The sequence below is a fragment of the Apodemus sylvaticus genome, chromosome 10 (genome assembly GCF_947179515.1).
Source record: "Apodemus sylvaticus chromosome 10, mApoSyl1.1, whole genome shotgun sequence".
NCBI classification, from domain to species: domain Eukaryota; kingdom Metazoa; phylum Chordata; class Mammalia; order Rodentia; family Muridae; genus Apodemus; species Apodemus sylvaticus.
Window position 1 is genome coordinate 28,512,539 of NC_067481.1, and position 19,371 is coordinate 28,531,909.

General features: G+C 46.2%; 1 protein-coding gene and 1 pseudogene across 1 annotated transcript; both read right to left on the reverse strand.

The window, feature by feature from the left end:
• Nucleotides 1-1,905: 1,905 nt before the first annotated feature.
• LOC127695564 (transmembrane protein 92-like) lies at nt 1,906-3,540 on the reverse strand. Its single transcript, XM_052197808.1, has 5 exons — nt 3,460-3,540; nt 3,088-3,110; nt 2,518-2,601; nt 2,177-2,378; nt 1,906-2,007 (listed from the first exon to the last, which is right to left on the reverse strand). The coding sequence occupies exons 1-5, from the start codon at nt 3,538-3,540 to the stop codon at nt 1,906-1,908; spliced, it is 492 nt and encodes a 163-aa protein (XP_052053768.1).
• Nucleotides 3,541-10,334: 6,794 nt separating this feature from the next.
• LOC127694357 (transmembrane protein 92-like) lies at nt 10,335-11,954 on the reverse strand (annotated as a pseudogene).
• Between the last annotated feature and the right edge of the window lie 7,417 nt (nt 11,955-19,371).

Below are 19,371 nucleotides of genomic sequence, written 5' to 3' on the forward strand. Positions count from 1 at the left end.
GAAACGGGGACCTCAGCCTTCAGCCCTCTGCAGCACACACAGTAAAGACAGGGGTAAGGTGCAAAAGCATGGGCACCAAAACTGCCTTTACTCATCGACCCCGCAAGACAGTGCAAACTCCAGGCTGTCCTCAGTCCCTCAGCCACAGGACAAAATCTTCTCTTCAGGAGTCTGAGCTCTAGTACCTGGAACCCAGGCTCAGCAGGAGGAGGAGCAAGGTGGGGTCTGCCTCCCCTCTTCCTCCAGGGGATTCCAGGAGAGGAGTGGAAGGAAGTGTTCCTTGGCCTCACTGCATAGGAGTCTAACCATGCCTGCTTCTCCAGGCTTTCTCCCCACCCTACCTTCTCCCAGAAGCCTGTTTCTCACTTGTATCTCCCTGAGAGTTCCATACTTAGTCGAGTTCTGATCTCCCAGGAAAGCAGGTCCCAGGACTGGAATAGGAAATCTTGGGAGTTTTCCAGTTCATTTCTTTAGTGCCCCAAGTCCCAAGAAGCTGAAGGTCTAAGCCTTCATCACACCTTGGATGCTCAGTCCTCCCAGCAGGTGTCAGTGCAGTCAGTCACCAATGGAAGAAGTCAGAAGTGTTTCCTTAGCCTCTGAACTTTTCTGTATCCCCACTCTGCAGCCAGCTTCTGACACTCAGTCCCTGGGTTCTCACATTGCTATAGAGGGACAGCGAGGCCCTCTCTGCCCAGGTATGGTTGGAAGATGGCTCAGAGTCTGTGCTGTTCAGTCTTCAATCTCTTCCAGGCACGGAAGTGCTTCTGTAGGATGGCAGGGTGAGCTGTCCAGTCAAGGTTGGCAGTCTACTAGCAATGATCTCTCTGCAACAACTACAGCCACTGCCAATTCTTAAAGCTGTCAACAACCTTGAATGTGGGACAGAGATTCTGGGCCCAGCTTAGATCTCAATACAGAAGGGGAGGGGGCCGTGGTGTATAAAAAAAATAATAAATTAAATTAAATCAAAGTACAAGAGACATGATGGGATCAGCAGTCATTCCAGGGTCCTGGGCTTGATCCAAGAGGTCTCTGTGTGAGGGAGCTCACAGGCTTGCATAGGCATTCCCTCTCATCTGACCAGCAGGGCCCTCAGGCATGAGGTTGTAGGGAGGAGGTGGTTCTATGGGAGTTGGATTCAGAACAACCTGCAGGAGAAAAGGGATACTTGTTTTATTTAGAGTCTAGAGGCAAAGAATAGCAAATAGGGTTGGCAGAACCACTGCCTATTCATTATCCCCCTTCCCCAACCCAGTATGACAACATGGTCAACAGCTGGCCATGAAACATATTAGGTATTGGGACAGAAAGATGCACCTGACTGTAGCGTGGTGGAGGATCCAAGGAGCTGACACAAATGCTCTCTAGGGGAGCAGTGAAGGGTGGTTCTGTGGTTTTCTGATGATCCCCTGTTCTGATGTCATGCTGATCTCTTCTACAATTGGGACAGAAGCACTCCAGTAGTAGCCCATAGATGAACAAGAGGGCAAACATGATAAATAATATGATGAACAGGAACCTAGGGAGGGGGAGGGAAAGCGAGGCCCTCTCTGCCCAGGTGTGGTTGGAAGATGGCTCAGAGTCTGTGCTGTTCAGTCTTCAATCTCTTCCAGGCACAGAAGTGCTTCTGTAGGATGGCGGGGTGAGCTGTCAGGTCAAGGTTGGCAGTCCACTAGCAATGATCTCTCTGCATCCACTACAGGCACTTCCAATTCTTAAAGCTGTCAACAACCTTTTGAGTGTGGGACAGAGATTCTAGACCCAGCTTAGCTCTCAAGACAAAAGGGGAGTGGGCAGCGGTGTATAAAAACAATAAATTAAATCAAAGTACAAGACACATGATGGGGCCCAGCAGTCATTCCAAGATCCCTGGGCTTGATCCAAGAGGTCTGTGTGTGAGAGAGCTCACAGGGTTGCATAGGCATTCCCTCTCATCTGACCAGCAGGGCTCTCAGGCCTGAGGCTGTAGGGAGGAGGTGGTTCTGTGGGAGTTGGATTCAGAACAACCTGCAGGAGAAAAGGGACACTTGTTTTATTTAGAGTCTGGAGGCAAAGAATGGCAAATAGGGTTGGCAGAGCTACTGCCTATTCATTATCCCCCTTCCCCAACCCAGTATGACAACATGGTCAACAGCTGGCCATGAAACACATTAGGTATTAGGACAGAAAGACGCACCTGACTGTAGCCTGGGGGGCGATCCAAGGAGCTGACACAAATGCTTTCTAGGGGAGCAGTGAAGGGTGGTTCTGTGGTGGCCTGATGATCCCCTGTTCTGATGTCATGCTGTTCTATTCTACAATTGGGACAGAAGCACTCCAGTAGTAGCCCACAGATGCACAAGAGGGCAACCATAATCAATAAGATGATGAACATGAACCTAGGGAGGGAGAAGGTATTGTCATGAGTACCTAGGCCATACTCCCTTGCCAAACCCCCTCCATCACCCACTTCCACCTTGTCTCTGGTGGACCCAGCCCTCAGTGAATGATGCCCAGAAGTGATGACGCCCGGCTTACCTGAAGGGGTAATTGACAGGATCCCAGACATTTCTTTCTGGGCAGCATTCGTTGTCACAGCATGTGAATCCTTTGGGGCAGCTTCTAGTCAGGATGAAGAGACATGGGAAGATACTGTTGGCATCAGAGGGTCCAACCAAAGGGTCCTTGCTTCCTTAGACTCTTAGACCCTCAGGTTGCAAACCACCCTTAATGGGAGTACAGTTTCAGCCTGGGTTCACTGGGAGGAATTGGGGTCTGGATTGAGGCCTGAGGTCAGAGTTCATCAGGGCAGGATGCCATTGTTCCTCAGGCAGAATGGTCATGGTGCTGATCTTCCATGGGAGGCAGCAGTGGGACATTGCCCATGTGACTCCCCCTCCCCCAGATGTGAAAGGTTGGGGATTAGCAGCAGTTCCAGACTGCAGATCCTGAGGTTGGGTAAGCTGAAAGAGGCTATGGTTTCAGCAAAAGTGATAGGAATTAGGTGTCAGACCCCTTATCCAGGGCCGAATCTGAGCACAGGCAGGTTCCCCCACCCCCACCCTGCTTTCCTTTTACTGACAATTCTAGACAAAGTCCCATACTTACAAGCTGTCACATGTGTTTACATGCTGTGGAAGGAAAAAAAAAGGCAGAGGTCAGTGCTCAAAGTCTGGGAGTTGGGTCTCAGGTATAAGAATGCTTCTCCAACATAGAGATAAATCATGTAGGTGTGTGTAAACTAGTGGTGCTTGTCCATCATGACAGAACTCAACAGAACACAGAGCTATTCAAGGCTACAGAGACAGTTTGAGGCCAGATTGGGAGCAAGAAATTCTGTCTCACAAAGAACTGTAGGCTAGTCTCTGCTCAGAAATTGTTCCAGACAGTGGGTCTCAAACTTTCCCTACCTTGAACCACCATGTCCAGGGAAGCCACTACCCCATAGGGTCCTCCCAAAGTCACAGAAGACTGGCTTACCTCATTGGTACTTACTCCTTGGAGAGTAGAAAGTAGGCCAAAGATCAAGGTGAGTGTGCCCACAACACAGGAGACCTTCATCCCTGCAAGGGGGCCACTGAGCTTCTGTGTGGAAGGACAGAGTGACAGGGCAAGACCTTCCCAACTTCCCTTCACCTAAGGGGCCCAGCCTCAAGATGGGGACTGAGTTAACACACCAGAGCTGGGCAGGACCAGGGCTTTGAGCTGACCTAGAGCTCAGAAAAGGGAAGTGGAGAAAATCTGGCCTTGCTTGAGTTTGAGGAATTGGGAATTGGGAGTTTAGAAGAGATTGATTTGCCAACGTTGTAGGTTGGATGGAGCAGAACTCTCTATATGTCCCTCTGCTGTGCTGTGCTTAAATAATGGTTAGAGTAGGGTGTGGTTGCCCAACCTTTAATCCCACCAAGGATAAGAAGGCAAATCTCTGTGAGTTCAAAGTTAGTAGGATATAATTAGCAAGATCCTGGCCAGCCAGGATTGAATTAAAAAAAAAAAATCCAGCTGTTGGTAGCACAAGCCTTTAAATCCCAGCATTCCAGAGACAAGAGCCAGGTGGTTTACTGAGGCTAGCCTGGTCTACAGAGCAAGTTCAGCCAAGACTACACAAAGAAACCCTGTGTGAGTTGGGAGGGGGAACAGTCTGGAAAGATGACTCAGAGTTGGAGAGCAGATGTCCTTGGCCCTGGATTCTGTTTCCAGCATCTGTATACAAGGTGGATCAAAGGCACCTGAAACTCCAGTTCTAGATGCTGCCGGCTTCTGAACTCTGAAGACACAAGGCATGCATAGGGTGCACATACATCTATTCCATAAATACTCAGACACATAAAAAGGAAACAAATACATTTCAAACAAAACAAACCAGTAGGCCAGCCAGGTGATTGGCTGTGTGAATGTGCTTACCAACAATCATGAAAACCAGAATTTTGCTTTGTTTTCTTTGTTGGAATTGTTTTCTGACACATGGTCTCTGTATATAGCCTGGCTTTCCTGGCACTCATTCTGTAGACCAGATTATCCACCCGCTCACAGAGATCCCCCTACCTCTGCATCCTGAATTCAGTGATAAAAGGCCTGTGCCACCACATACAGCTATGAAAACCTTAATTTGATCTCTGGGACCCATGTAGTAGAAGGAGAAAGTCAACTCCATGCACTTGCCTGCAAACACACACACACACACACACACACACACACACACACACACATACACACACATGGGGGGAGGAGGAAGAGAGAGACAGAGAGAGAATAAATGAATAAATATAATTAAAATATCTTTTGTTATCATTTTAGATTTTCTTTTTTTATTTATTTTATGTAAATGAAAATACTGTAGTTGAACTGATGGTTGTGAGACTTCATTTGGTTTCTGGGAGTTTGAATTCAGGATCTCTGCTCACTCTGGTCAGTTTTATTTTTTCAAGTCAGGGTTTCTCAGTGTAACTCTGGTTGTCCTGAAAGTCAGTCTGTGACCTTCAATTTAAGAGATCCACCTCCATCTGCATCCAAAGTCTGGGATTAAAGGTGTGTGCCTGCACCACCCAATATAAAAAAACAAAAAAATATAAAACAAAAAACAAAAAAAAACCCTTTAAGATAAAAATTGAAAATATGGTGACAATTGATTCAACACAAGCAATGATGTTGTCTTGGACATGGTGTCTGCTAGCAGCAGTAAAACCCTAACTAAGACAAAAACTTGTACTAGAATTGGGGTATTGCTGTGATAGGCCTGACCATGGTTTTGTTTGAAAGAAAGTAGATTTTGGGACTTTGGATTTGGAAAGCAAAAGAATGTTTTATGTAGCGCTTAATGGGCCAGCCTAGTAGGAATGTGGAAGACTTTGTTAGTGAGAATGATTTCAATTGTGAGAAACTAGACCAAGCCATTTCAGTGAAAAATTTCAGTATGTAGTTTAGAAACTACTTTTGTATTATTGTGGTGAAGAATGTGGTGACTTTTTGCCCTGGTCTGAAGAGTCTGCCTAAGGTGAAGGTGATGAGATTTAAATTAGTTGCATTGACAAAGGAAGTCTCAAAAAGCCCAGCAGAAACTTTGTTCTCTGGTTAAGTATTCATGCTAAGAAAGGAAAAATATAAAATATATGGTTCCAGTATTAGCAGGGCATCAGGAAGTGAAATGGAGCTGAATCCTATGCTCTTGGAGAGAGCAGATTAAGGGATTTGGGAGCGAGATCCTGCCCAGCTTAATTTAGGTCCAGGTATAGAGTACACACCTTTAATCCCAGGAGACAAAGCCACACAGATCTATGAGTTCAAGGCCTGCCTGAGCAAAGCAGGTTCTAAGTGAAGAAAAGCTTAATTTCAGGCATGCTGGTACACGCCTTTAATTACAGGAGACAGAGGCATGCAGGTCTCTGAGTTCAGGGTTGATCTGCAGAGCAAGTTCCAGGACAGCCAAGTTTAGGCAGAAAGTTGGGAAACAAAGAGCTGTAAATAGAATAAGGAAGGCCATGTTCCATCTCCAGAAGCAGTAGAACTCAGCAGCTACTGAGGTCCTGAGTTCAATTCCCAGCACCACATGGTGGCTCACAACTTTCTGTACAGTGATCCCATGCCCTCTTCCGGTGTGTATGAAGACACTGACAGTGTACTCACAGACATAAAATAAAAATATATCTTTGGGCTGGAGAGATGGCTCAGCTGTGAAGAGCACTGACTGCTCTTCTAAAGGTCCTGAGTTCAATTCCCAGCAACCACATGGTACCTCACCACCATCTCTAATGGTGATCTTATACCCTCTTCTGGTGTATCTGAAGACAGCAGCAATGAAATAAATAAATATTTTAAATATTTTTTTTAAAAAACATTGAAAAGAAAAAGGAAAAAGCCAGGCAGTTGGTGGTGCACTCCCTTAGTCCCAACACTTGGGAGGCAGAGGCAGGCAGATTTCTGAGCTCACCGTCAGCCTGGTGTACAGAGTGAAGACAAACAGGGCTACAAAACAGACCTGCCTCACTAAGGCACTAAATCACTCCCAGCTAGTTAGGGAGTATGGAATTCTGTCATGTTGTGCTATAAAGGTTAAGAAAAAGGGAAAACACCTATACAGGTATGTGACATCAGCATCCATAAATACCAGGTAGACTTTCATATATATATAATACCTGGTATTTATATATATATATATATATATATATATATATATATATATATTCTCAAGACCATCCAGGACACTCACTCCTTTAAGCCTTAGGTAAACTCTGTAGGGTAAGCCTTACAAATCCATCTGTCCTGTAGCTTGTGCTTGCTTACTTCCTTAAGACCCAAACGTTGTTTGGTGTTGAAATAAATAAATAAATAAATAAATAAACAAATAAATAAATAAATAAATAAACAAATAAATAAATGAAATAGGAGGAGATACACTTGGCTAGGGTTTTAAGATGCTCAAATCTTCACACGCTTTATTTACCTAAACATTAATTAGAAATGCCAGGCTGTAGAAATGGTTCAGCCCATAAGAGCCCTGACTGCTCTTTAGAGGTCCTGAGTTTAATTCCCAACAACCACACGGTGGCTCACAACCATCTGTCATGGGATCTGATGCCCTCTTCTGGTGTGTCTGAAAGTGAGACCACTCACACAGTGCTGGTTCTTGGGGAAAAACCCAAATCACCCTGAGTCTGGATTCTTCCTTGATGAGCAGGATGGAGGGAGAGTCAGGTAGACATTTGATGTGAGAAGGTTGGAGTTACACTGAAGTCAGGAAGTTGGGTCTGAAGGCATGAATGTCGGGGGTCGGGAAGGCTTAGAGAACGGCCAGTATGGAGGCTGACACACCTGGACCAGAGCAGCAGATGGTGCTCACAATGGGAGGTGGGAGGCTAGGAGGATGTCCTGGTTAGGATTACTATTGCTAGGACAAAACACCATGACCAAGGCAAGTGGAGCAAAAAAGGTTTATTTGATTTACATCTCCTCCACGTTATAATCTATAACAGAAGGAATCAGGACAGGAAATCAGACAGGTTGTGAAGTGGATGCAGCATCTGATGCAGAGGTCATGAGGGACTGTTCATTCTCTCTCTCTCTCTCTCTCTCTCTCTCTCTCTCTCTCTCTCTCTCTCTCTCTCTGCATTAAACAAATAAAAGAGAAAGCACATGACCTCTGCTAGGTATGATGAAGGGGGAAGTTCACTGTAGACACAAGTTCACTGTAGTTCACAGGCAGAGACTGGAATATCTGTGAAAGTCCAGAGTCTACCTGACCCTGAGCCATTGGGGTTGGTGACAGACAGGGGGGCAGAGAAACTTAACACTTTCTCTACCCCCTTTGTCTTCTGAGGGGGTTTCTCTGGCTGTCCTAGAACATTCCATTTGTTTGAGGCTGGCCTTAAACTCACACAGTCACCAGCCTCCCTCTGTCCCAGACCTGATATTAAAGGCATGTGCCAGTATGCCAGGCTCAAATTGCTCTCTTATAGAACCCAGGACCACCAGCCCAGGGATGGCCTCACTCACAATGGCCAGGCCCTCAACCAACCTTTTTTTTTTTTAATGCCTTGTAGGCTTGCCTACAGATGTTACTGAGGCTTTGTCAAGTTTTGCACACAAAAAGCTGCAGGGCTTAAGCAGATTGCTACATCCTCCCTCCCAGCTCTTCTCAAAATGGAATCAGCAATGTATGTCCAAGCTGGGCCTGGTGGGACACACCCTTAATCACTGCAATTAAGAAGCAGAAGCAAGTGATCCTGGTCTACAGAGTCGAGTGCCAGGATAGTTCGGGCCATACAGAGAACCTTGTCTTGAAAAACAAAATGGGGGCCTGGAGAGATGGCTCAGTGGTTAAGAGCACTGACTGCTCTCCTGATGGTCAGGGGTTCAATCCCAGCAACCACATGGTGGCTCACAACCATCTATAATGAGATCTGAGGACCTCATCTGGAGTGTCTGAAGACAGCTAGAGTGTAAATAAATAAATCTTCTGAAAAAAGAAAATAACAAAAACAAAAAGGAAAGAAAGAAAAAGAAAAAAGTAAAAGAAAATCACACAGAACAAGCAGAGGAGGGGATAGTCTATACATTCTTGGCTTGTAAAGGTCTAATCTTTTTTTGTTTGTTTGTTTTTCAAGACAGGGTTTCTCTGTGTAGACCTGGCTGTCTTGGAACTCACTTTGTAGATCAGGCTGGCCTAAAACTCATAAATCCTCCTGCGTCTGCCTCCCAAATGCTGGGATTAAAGGCATGTCCCACCACTGCCTGGCATGATTTTCTGTTTTTCAGGACAGGGTTTCTGTATAGCCCTGGCCGTCTTGGAACTCAATCTGTAGACCAGGATGGCCTTGAACTCAGAGATCTGCCTGCCTCTGCTCCTGAGTGCTGGGAATTAAAGGCATATGCCACTACCTCCAGGTAGGAGAATTTTTTTTTTTTTTTTTTTGGTTTTTTTGGATTTGGTTTTTTCCAGACAGGGTTTCTCTCTGTAGCCCTGGCTGTCCTGGAACTTACTCTATAAACCAGGCTGGCCTTGAACTCAGAAATCCACCTGTCTCTGCCTCCCAGAGTGCTGGGATTACAGGTGTGAGCCACCACTGCCCTGCAGGAGAGTTTTTTTTTTTCTTTAGAGTCCTCTCAAGCTAGCCACCGGCTCACTGCTCCCAGTAGCTGTCATACAGTACTAGAGTTGTTGGAGCAGCAGCTGGGGACTTACTTCCAGATCTTGCACATGCTAGGCAAATTCTCTACCACTGAGCTATGTTCTCAGACACCCTCTCACTATGGCTTAACTCATTGTAACTCTGGCTAGATTCAGACCTGTAATCCTCCTGCCTCAGATTTCTGACTAACTTGGAACTACACCACAGCACCTGGCTCTTCCAGATCTTAATAGACAGGCAAAGAAACATACAAAGACACATTTATAAAAATGTAACAATTGCATGTACTTTACAAACCTGCTATGTAATTTTTTTTCTCCCAATAAGACAGACACAATGTACGTTGGCATGACAGATTCTTCATCATTAGGGGATGTGTGCCTGTCTTACAGAACAAGTTCCCAAAGTCAATGGATGTGGACCAGGGTTTCACAGCCTTTCTGGTCCAGAGCACCAGAAGATGCTCATCTGCATCGTTGTGTGCCTCACTCCACAGGAGTCTAACCATGCCTGCTTATCCAGGCTTTCTCCCTCCCCTACCTTCTCGTAAGAGGCTGTTTTCTGGCTTGTATTTCCCTAAGAGTCCCATGGTTAGTCAAGTTCTGGTCTCCCAGGAAAGCAGGTCACAGGACTGGAATAGAATTGTGGGAGCTTTCCTGTTCATTTCTTTAGTGCCCCCAAGTCCCAGGAAGCTGAAGGTCGAAGCCTTCATCACATCTTGGATGCTCAGTCCCCGCAGCAGGTGTCAGTGCAGTCAGTCACCAATGGAAGAAGCTGGAAGTGTTTCTTCAGCCTCTGACCTTGTCTCCATCCCTACACTGCAGTCAGCTGCTGACACTCAGTCCCTGGGTTCTCACATTGCTATAGAGGGACAGCAAGGCCCTCTCTGCCCAGGTATGGTTGGAAGATGGCTCGGAGTCTGTGCTGTTCAGTCTTCAATCTCTTCCAGGCATAGAAGTGATTCTGTATGATGGTGGAGGGAGCTCTCCAGTCAAGGTTGGCAGTCCACTAGCAATGATCTCTCTGCATCCCCTACATGTGCTGCCAATTCTGACAATTGTCAACACCTTGAGTGTGGGACAGAGATTCTGGACCCAGATTAGCTCTCATGATGGAAGGGGTTGGGCCAGGGGTGTATAGTAACAATAAACGAAAGCACAAGAGACATGATGGGATCAGCAGTCATTCCAGGGTCCTCACTTGCTCTAAGAGGTCTGTGTATGAGGGAGCTCACAGGGTTGCATAGGCATTCCTTCTCATCTGACCAGCAGGGCCCTCAGGCCTGAGGCAGTACGGAGGAGGTGGTTCTGTGGGAACTGGATTCAGAACAACCTGCAGGGGTAAAGGGATACTTGTTTTATTTAGAATCTGGAGCCAAAGAATGGCAAATAGGGTTGGCAGAGTCACTGCCTATCCATTATCCCCCTTCCCCAACCCATTATGACAACATGTTCAACAGCTGGCTATGAAGCACATTAGGTATTGGGACAGAAAGATGCACCTGACTGTAGCGTGGTGGGGGATCCAAGGAGGTAACCCAAATGCTCTCTAGGGGAGCAATGGATGGAGATTCTCAGGTAGTCTGTTGATCCCCTGTTCTGTCGTCATGCTGCTCTATTCCACAATTGGGACAGAAGCACTCCACTACCCCACAGATGAACAAGAGCTCAACCGTGACCAATAGGATGATGAACAGGACACTAGGGAGGGGGAGGGGGTTGTCATGAGTAACTAGGACATGTTCCCTTGCCAAACTCCCTCCATCACCCACTCCCACCTTGTCTCTGGTGGACCCAGCCTTCAGAAAATGATGCCCAGAGGTGGTGACTCCCAGGTTACCTGAAGAGGTCATTTGCAGGATCCCAGAAGTTTCTTTCTGGGCAGCATTCATTGTCACAGCATGTGAATTCTTTGGGGCAGCTTCTAGTCAGGATGAAGAGACATGGGAAGATACTGTTGGCATCAGAGGGTCCAACCAAAGGGTCCTTGCTTCCTTAGACTCTTAGACCCTCAGGTTGCAAGCCACTCTTAGTGGTTTTGGGGTACAGTTCCATTCTGGGTTCACTGGGAAGAATCTGGGTCTGGACTTGAGGCCTGAGGTCAGAGTTCATCAGGGCAGGATGCCATGGTTCCTCAGGCAGAATGGTCATGGTGCTGATCTTCCATGGGAGGCAGCAGTGGGACATTGCCCATGTGACTCCCCTCCCCCAGCTGTGAAAGGTTGGGGATTAGCAGCAGTTCCAGACTGCAGATCCTGAGGTTAGGTAAGGTGAGAGGGGCTATGTTTTCAACAAAAGTGATAGGAATTAGGTGTCTGTCCCCTTATCCAGGGCAGAATCTGAGCTCATACCCATTCCCCTGCCTTATTGACAATTGTTGACAAAGTCCCATACTTACAAACTGTCGAATGTGTTTACACCCTGTGGAAGAAAAAAGACAGAGGTCAGAGGTCAGGGCTCAAAGCCTGGGAGTTGGGTCTCAGGTATGAGAATGCTTCTCCAACATGGCCATAAATCAGGTAGGTGTGTGTAAACCAGTGGTGCTTATCCAGCATGACAGAACTCAAGAGAGGCCAGAAATATTGAAGGCTACAGAGCCAGTTTGAGGCCAGATTGGGAACAGGAATCTCTGTCTCACAAAGAACTGTAGGCTTGTCTCTGCTCAGAAATTGTTCTAGACAGTGGGTCTCAGAATCTCCCTCCCTCCAACCACCATGTCCAGGGATAAGCCTCTGCCCATAGGGTCCTCCCACAGTCACAGAAGACTGGCTTACCTCATTGGCGCTTACTCCTTGGAGAGTAATAGGCCAAAGTTCAAGGTGAGTGTGCCCACAACACAGGTGTCCTTCATCCCTGCAAGGGGCCACTGAGCTTCTGTGTGTAAGGACAGAGTGACAGGGCAAGACCTTCCCAACTTCCCTCCACCTATGGGGCCCAGCCTCAAAATAGGGGCTCAGTTAACACACCAGAGTTGGGTAGGACCAGGGCTTTGAGCTGACCTAGTGCTCAGAAAAGGGAAGTAGTAGAGGGAGGAGGAGAGGGGGAGGGAGGGGGAGAGAAATGGGGAGGGAGAGGGAGAGAGAGAGGGAGAGCACCAGAGAACAAACCTCTGGAATAATCCTGACAAGAAAAGAATGAAAGTAATTTAGCTCCCTTGAGGGATGCTGAAGTGGTTAAGAGCACCTGCTGCTCTTCTCCGGGTCTTCAGTTTGATTCTCTGCACCAGTCCCAAGGCATGTGATACACATACACATGTGTGCAAAACATAGATTCAACATAAAGTAAACATTATAAGGACCAAAGTCAATACCCCAAACAGCATATTTCAAAATACATTCCCACCCCACCCCACCCCATTCCCATAATATGATGCTTACTCTTGGTTGTCAACTCAATGCATCTGGCATTGATTAAAATCCAACTGACTGGGTTCACCTATGAGGGATTTTTTTTCATAAACAATTGATGCAGTAAGACCCACCATTAACAGAGATCTTTTGAGGCAGGAAGATACACCTTGAATCTGAGAAAATCCATTCCTTATTGTCATTAGATTTTACTTCTTCAGGGTTTTGGTGCACACTGAAGACCAGTGGAGACATCCGTCCTTGTGATCTGACTGAGTACTCTATTCTTGGACTCCCCATTGGTAGACAGCCATTGTAAGCTTAGCTGAACTCCAGCCTGGAAGCCATTCCAATAAATCCCTTTTCTATAGAGAGAGTCATTGTATCATTTCGGTTCCTCTAGAGAACTCTGACTCCTATAAAGGGCTGGTGGGAACATTCCCCACTCAAGTAAATCTGGAAAAGGCCAATGTGATCCGCTCACACTGAAAATCCCTGACTCACCTGAGGTGAGGAGCTGAGGAGTCGGCCACAGAAGGAAACTGCTTCACCCTTCTCTGATACAGTGCTTCCCTGTGTTAGTGACCACAAAATCCTGTCCTCCTGTCCCTCATCCCTAGGGAGTGCTGACTTCTCCCCATTCCACAGAATGGTGGCTGGAAAGTGGCCTTGCCTCATTATCAACAAGCACCTGAGGAAAGGGCACAGAGCCTGGGGAGCTGGGCTTCACACTCCTCCTAAGACAGAGATGGAGACAAGACTAAGAGGTGGAGGCCTGCTTGCTACTGGGTAGGGTGTGTACCAGAGAGAGATTCAAGGAAGTGTGACTGCTTTGTATTGGGTGCAGTGTGTGTGTGTGTGTGTGTGTGCGCACACGCGCGTGCGTGTTGTGTGTATCATGTGTAGCACTGGCCATTCTGGAACTCGCTCTGTATGCTGAACCTTCCTGTTATCATGCATTTTAATTGCTGCAGTGGTTACATACGTTTCCACAAGTGACCCTGGCATGGTGATGCATGCATTGATTCTAGCACTTAGGAAGGGGAAGCAAGTGGATCTCTGTGAGTTCCAGGCCAACCTGGTTGGCATGGTCTACACGTTAGGTTCCAGGACAGCCAGGGTTACACAGTGAGACCCTTCCTCAAACAAAGGAACAAACAAATACAACTCACACAAATACAAAAAGAGAAAGGATGTGTGTAGGGGAAAATATATGACATAAAATATGGTAGAATTATAGTTTGTACCCAAGTCATTTCCTGATCTTGGTATTTTTCACAACATGTAACCATCAGTGAACACAAGAGAATGTAACCTGTGGGAGAAGCTGGGCAAATTAAGCTTGGGACAATGTTTGTATATTTGTGTATTTCATATGTATTTGTATGTACCCTGTATATATATATGTGTGTGTGTGTGTGTGTATGTATGTATGTATATATTTATGGGATGTATGTGTGTTATATATGTGTTGTATATGTGTGTGTATGTTATATGTGTGGGCATTGTATATATAATTTTTTGTTAGTTTTGTCAACTTTATCAAGCCTAGAATCACAGGGAAGAGCCTCGATGAGGACTGTTTCCATCAGACTAGCCTGTGGGCAGGACCATGGCAGTTCTCTTGTATTGACTGGAGGGTGAAGGCCCGCCCTAAACGTGAGTGGCACCTCTGGTAGCAGCTCAGATAAAGGGAGCTGAGAGAAGCAAGCTTTGCCTTCTACCTCCTTGCCCTTCACTCTCGCTGGTCAGTTCATCTACCCTGGTGCTGCCTCTGCTGCTTCCTCCAGTGACAGCAGAACCGGCTTCTTCTGGCTTCACAGGTTGACTGAAGGCCAGCAGCTGTCCAGGATTGCTCCAGGCCCAGGATGGGGATGCTCAGACACCCAGCCCCACAGACTGAGCTAGCAAGCCTGTGAAAGTTCTGTTCCCTACCTAACCTGCAGTCTTTTCTCTGTGCTCTTGGCTGGGATGGGAGCGGCTGATTCAAAGCTCCAGCTACTGTAACCTCCCTGCAGAGTGAGCTGTCAGCTGGGGCTGTGAGCAGTATCAACTCCTGTGTCCCCCAAGGTGCTTTTAGTCAGCATGATTGTCACTGCAGTGAAGCTGGGACCATGGGCACGTGTGTTCTGCATGTGCGCACCCTCTCATGGTTACATGTGGAGGTTGGAGGGCTGCTGAGTCACCCGCTTCTCTTCCATTTGCTACATGTATGTATGTATGTATGTATGTATGTATGAAGAAAGGTATGTATGTATGTATGTATGTATGTATGTATGTATTTTGAGACAAGGCCTCTGTCTCTTATTGAACCCAGAATTTACCATTTCAGGGAAGCTGGCTGGACAGAGAATCTCTGGCATCCACCCACCAGCACTGGGTTAATAAGAAATTTATGTTACCGTGATCAGCTTGTTGCCTGTGTACTGGGAATCCAAACTCAGGTTCCCATAGTTGTGCAGGAATCACTTCCCCTCAGCCATCCCTGCCAGGCTGTGATTACTCCAGGCCCAGGTACTTGACCGAGAATTCTCCATCCTGCCCTGTCAGACTGCATAGTGGAATTACAGGCATGTGAACAGTGTGTCCTGTCACCTGCTGGCTTGTTGTACAGTTTATGACTTATTGCACTATACTGAATGAAACATTGATAGATTTTTAAAGTGCTCTGTTACCATTATAGTATTTATTATTTCTGTGTATGGGTGTTTTGACTGCTCATATATCTGTGCACCAAGTGCCTGATGGCCAGGGAGGCCAGAAGATCTGGATCCCTGGAACTGGAGTTATAGATAGTCAGGAATTGTCAAGTCACTGCCGGGAATTGAACCCTGGTCCTCTGCAGGAGCATCCAGTGCTCTTAACTCCTGAGCCGTCTCTCCAAACCCTGAAAGTTTATTTTAATAACTCAGTTTTCAGCCCCTGGGCTCTAGAGCTTTTCATGCTGGTCAAAGCCATTTGAGTGGATGCAGATCTTGTTCCTCCTGGCCAGGAAGGAGCTTTATTTAAACTGTAGGAATTTCAGTGTCACAGCAAGAATTAGCTGATCTTTCACTGCAGAGATGAATGAAAGATACTGGAGTTATACTCACCCTCAGGGATGGGCATATGACTCCCGCTCACACCAGAGAAGATTGTAGGAAGGAACAGGTCAACTTCTGAGGTGGTGGCACTGCACCAGTGTGGGGCTGGAACATACATACACACACACACACACAAACATATTCCACTATGTAGCACAAGCCACCCTTAAACTCATTGCCCTCTTGTCTTAGCCTCCTGATGGCTGAGATCACAGGGATTTGCCACTATACCCAGTTCTCTCTCCTCTCTCTCTCTCTCTCTCTCTCTCTCTCTCTCTCTCTGTATATGTGTGTGTTTATGAGAGAGAGACAGAGAGAGAGAAAGAGAGATGCGGGGAGATATATGTATCTCAGGGCTCTTTCTCAGTCTCCCCTCCTGCCATGTGGAAGGGTCATTTCCAGTCATCCTCCCAAGCAGGTGACTGTCCTCCCTCTTCTAATTTGACCTTAGCTGGGGTGAGGAACACTTAATGGACAGCAGAGGGGGCTGCGGAGCCATTCAGGGGCAAAAGTGCTTGTCTGCTGAGTTTTTCTTTCTTTCTTTCTTTCTTTCTTTCTTTCTTTCTTTCTTTCTTTCTTTCCTTCCTTCCTTCTTCTTTCTTTCTTTCTTTCTTCTTTCTTTCTTTCTTTCTTTCTTTCTTTCTTTCTTTCTTTCTTTCTTTCTTTCTTTCTTTCTTTCTTTTTGCTGAGACAGGGTTTCTCTGTGTAGCCCTGGCTGTCATGAAACTTACTCTGTAGACCAGGCTAACCTCGAACTGAGAAATCTGCCTGTCTCTGCTTCCCAAGTTCTGAGATTAAACGTATGCTGCACCACTGCCCAAAAGTTTAAACAAACAAACAAACAAACAAACAACAATAAAAACAAAAAACCTAACTGTATCATTTATTTAATATACACCGTAGCTGTCTTCAGATACACCAGAAGAGGGCATCAGATCTCATTACAAATGGTTGTGCATACCATGTGGTTGCAGGGAATTGAACTCAGGACTTTTGATAGAACAATCAGTGCTCTTAAGGACTGGGGCCATCTCTCCAGCATGTCTGCTGCATTTATATAGAGGGACAGAGTGATAGCTGCTTTGGAAAGAGGCAAGACCCTTCATTCCTGGCTACTTCATTCTGCCACAAACAAAACCAGCTCGTGTTTATTTGCTATTGCTGTATGCCGGACGCTGGGTAACTGGGAATGGGGATGAGAACTGCACAGCTGACCCTGGGGAGGAAGGAGAGAAAGGTTCTCGGTTTTGTATCACGAAGCAATTCACGTCATCCCTTCAGAGTCTGTGTGTGTCATTTCATTTGTTCCTGACTCATCCGTCCTCCTTTTACAAATGAATTCAGAGACAGTTAGAGGCCTGCATGGCTTATGGTCACACAGCCAGCCAGCCAGAAGTGGCATAGCTGCTGAAATGACTCAGTACTGCCCCTGTAGGCGGAACCCCGCTACAGCCAAGTGTTCACCCTCCTTGGAAGAGGCCACAGCCCTGTGCTGTTGGTGCCATAAATAAATCTTTTTTTAAATAAGTTATCTTGGTTAGGATTTTACTGCTATGAATAGACACTTTACCAAGGCAGGCCTTTTTTTTGGATTTGGTTTTTTCAAGACATGATTTCTCTGTATAGCCCTGGCTGTCCTGGTACTCATTCTGTAGACCAGGCTGGCCTAGAATTCAGAAATCTGCCTGCCTCTGCCTCCCAGAGTGCTGGGATTATAGACATGTGTCACCACCGCCCTTCTCAAGGCAGCTCTTATAAAGACATTTAATTGGGGTTGGCTTCAAGGTTCAGACGGTCGGTCCCGTATCATCAAGGCAGGAACATGGTAGCATCTAGACAGGCATGGTGAAAGAGAAGTTGAGTTCTAATCCTCATCTGGAGACCACTAGGAGAATACTGGCTTCCAGGCAGCTACAATGAGGGTCTCAAACCACAGTGACACTCCTACTCCAACAGGGCAGCACCTTACACTAGTGCCACTCCCTGATCCAAGCACAGACAAATCATCACATTCCACTCCCTGGCCCCCGTTGGCTTACTCAAACATGTGACTCTATGGGGGCCACATATGACCATAATATAATAAAAATGTATATTCAGTATAACGTCCAAAGACTCCATACTTTATACCAGTATCAACAACGTTAAAAGTCCTAAGTACAAAGTCTCTTCTGAGATCCATCCAATCACTTACCTGTAATTCTGGAATCAAGACAGGAAACCAGCTGGGTAAAATTCAAACTCTGCAAATCCATGTCTGTCTGATGTTTAAGTGGTCTTCAGATCTCCAATTCCTTTTTCATCTTTGTTGACTGACAAGTTTCTTTTCCTGGGCTGGTTCCACTTCCTATTAGCAGCTTTTTCTCAGCAGATATCCCATGGTTCTGGCATCTCAAAAATCTTGGGGTCTCCAAGGCAGATTCAATGTTGCAGCTTCACATTCCAATGTCTGGGATCCACACATGATCTTGTGTGCTCCACCAAAGGTCTGCTATCACTTCTCCAAGCCTCAATTCCTTGTCTGATCCCTGGGTCATCAGGTACAACTGAGTCTGCACTGTCACCAATGGCCTTCCATGGCCTCTCACAGTGCCACGGCTCAGCTGCTATTCATGACCCCTTCATGCCTTGAAAACTAGTACCACCTGGATGAATCTTGCACATTATCAAGTACAGCTGCAGCATGAGGTACAACCTTGGCTATCTGTGGAACACAGCTTCTTTGTGCTCTCAGATAACACTTTGCCTCACCTTAGTGAGGCAGGTCTGTTTATTTAAGAATTTTTATTTTGTTTTTATTGTATTCTTTTGTTTTGTTTTTTTCCTCAGTGTAGCCCTGTTTGTCTTCACTCTGTAGACCAAACTGGCCTTGAACTCAGAAATGTGCCTGCCACTGCCTCCCAAGTGTTGAAATTAAGGGCATGCACAACTACTGCCCAGCATTTTCTTTTTTCAATTTTTTTAAAAATATTTTTTTAAATATTTCTTTATTTCATTGTTTCTCTCTTCAGATACACCAGAAGAGGGCATAAGATCCCCATTATAGTTGGTGGTGAGCCACCATGTGGTTGCTGGGAATTGAACTCAGGACCTCTGGAAGAGCACTCAGGGCTCTTAACAGCTGGGCCATCTCTCCAGCCCAAAGATATATTTTTATTTTACGTCTGTGAGTACACTGTCACTGTCTTCATACACACCGGAAGAGGGCATGGGATCACTGTACAGAAAGTTGTGAGCCACCGTGTGGGTGCTGGGAATTGAACTCAGGACCTCAGTAGCTGCCGAGTTCTACTGCTTCTGGAGATGGAACATGGCCCTCCTTATTCTATTACCAGTTCTTTGTTTCCCAACTTTCTGCCTAAACTTGGCTTTCCTGGAACTTGCTCTGCAGATTGACCTTGAACTCAGAGACCTGTTTGCCTCTGTCTCCTAGAATGCTGGGATTAAAGGCATGTACCAGCATGCCTGAATTTAGGCTTTTCCTCACCTAGAACCTACTTTTTCCCAGGCAGGCTTTGAACTCATAGATCTGTTTGGCTTTGTCTCCTGGGATTAAAGGTGTGTACTCTATACCTGGACCTAAATGAAGCTGGGCAGGATCTCGCTCCCAACTCCCTTAATCTGCTCTCTCCAAGAGCATAGGATTTAGATCCATTTCACTTCCTGGGGCCCTGCTAATACTTGAACCACATATTTTATATTTTTCCTTTCTTAGCATGAGTACTTAACCAGAGAACAAAGTTTCTGCTGGGCTTTTTGAGACTTCCTTTGTCAATGCAATTAATCTAAGTCTTTTTACATTAGCCTTAGGCAGACTCTTCAGACCAGGGCAAAAAAT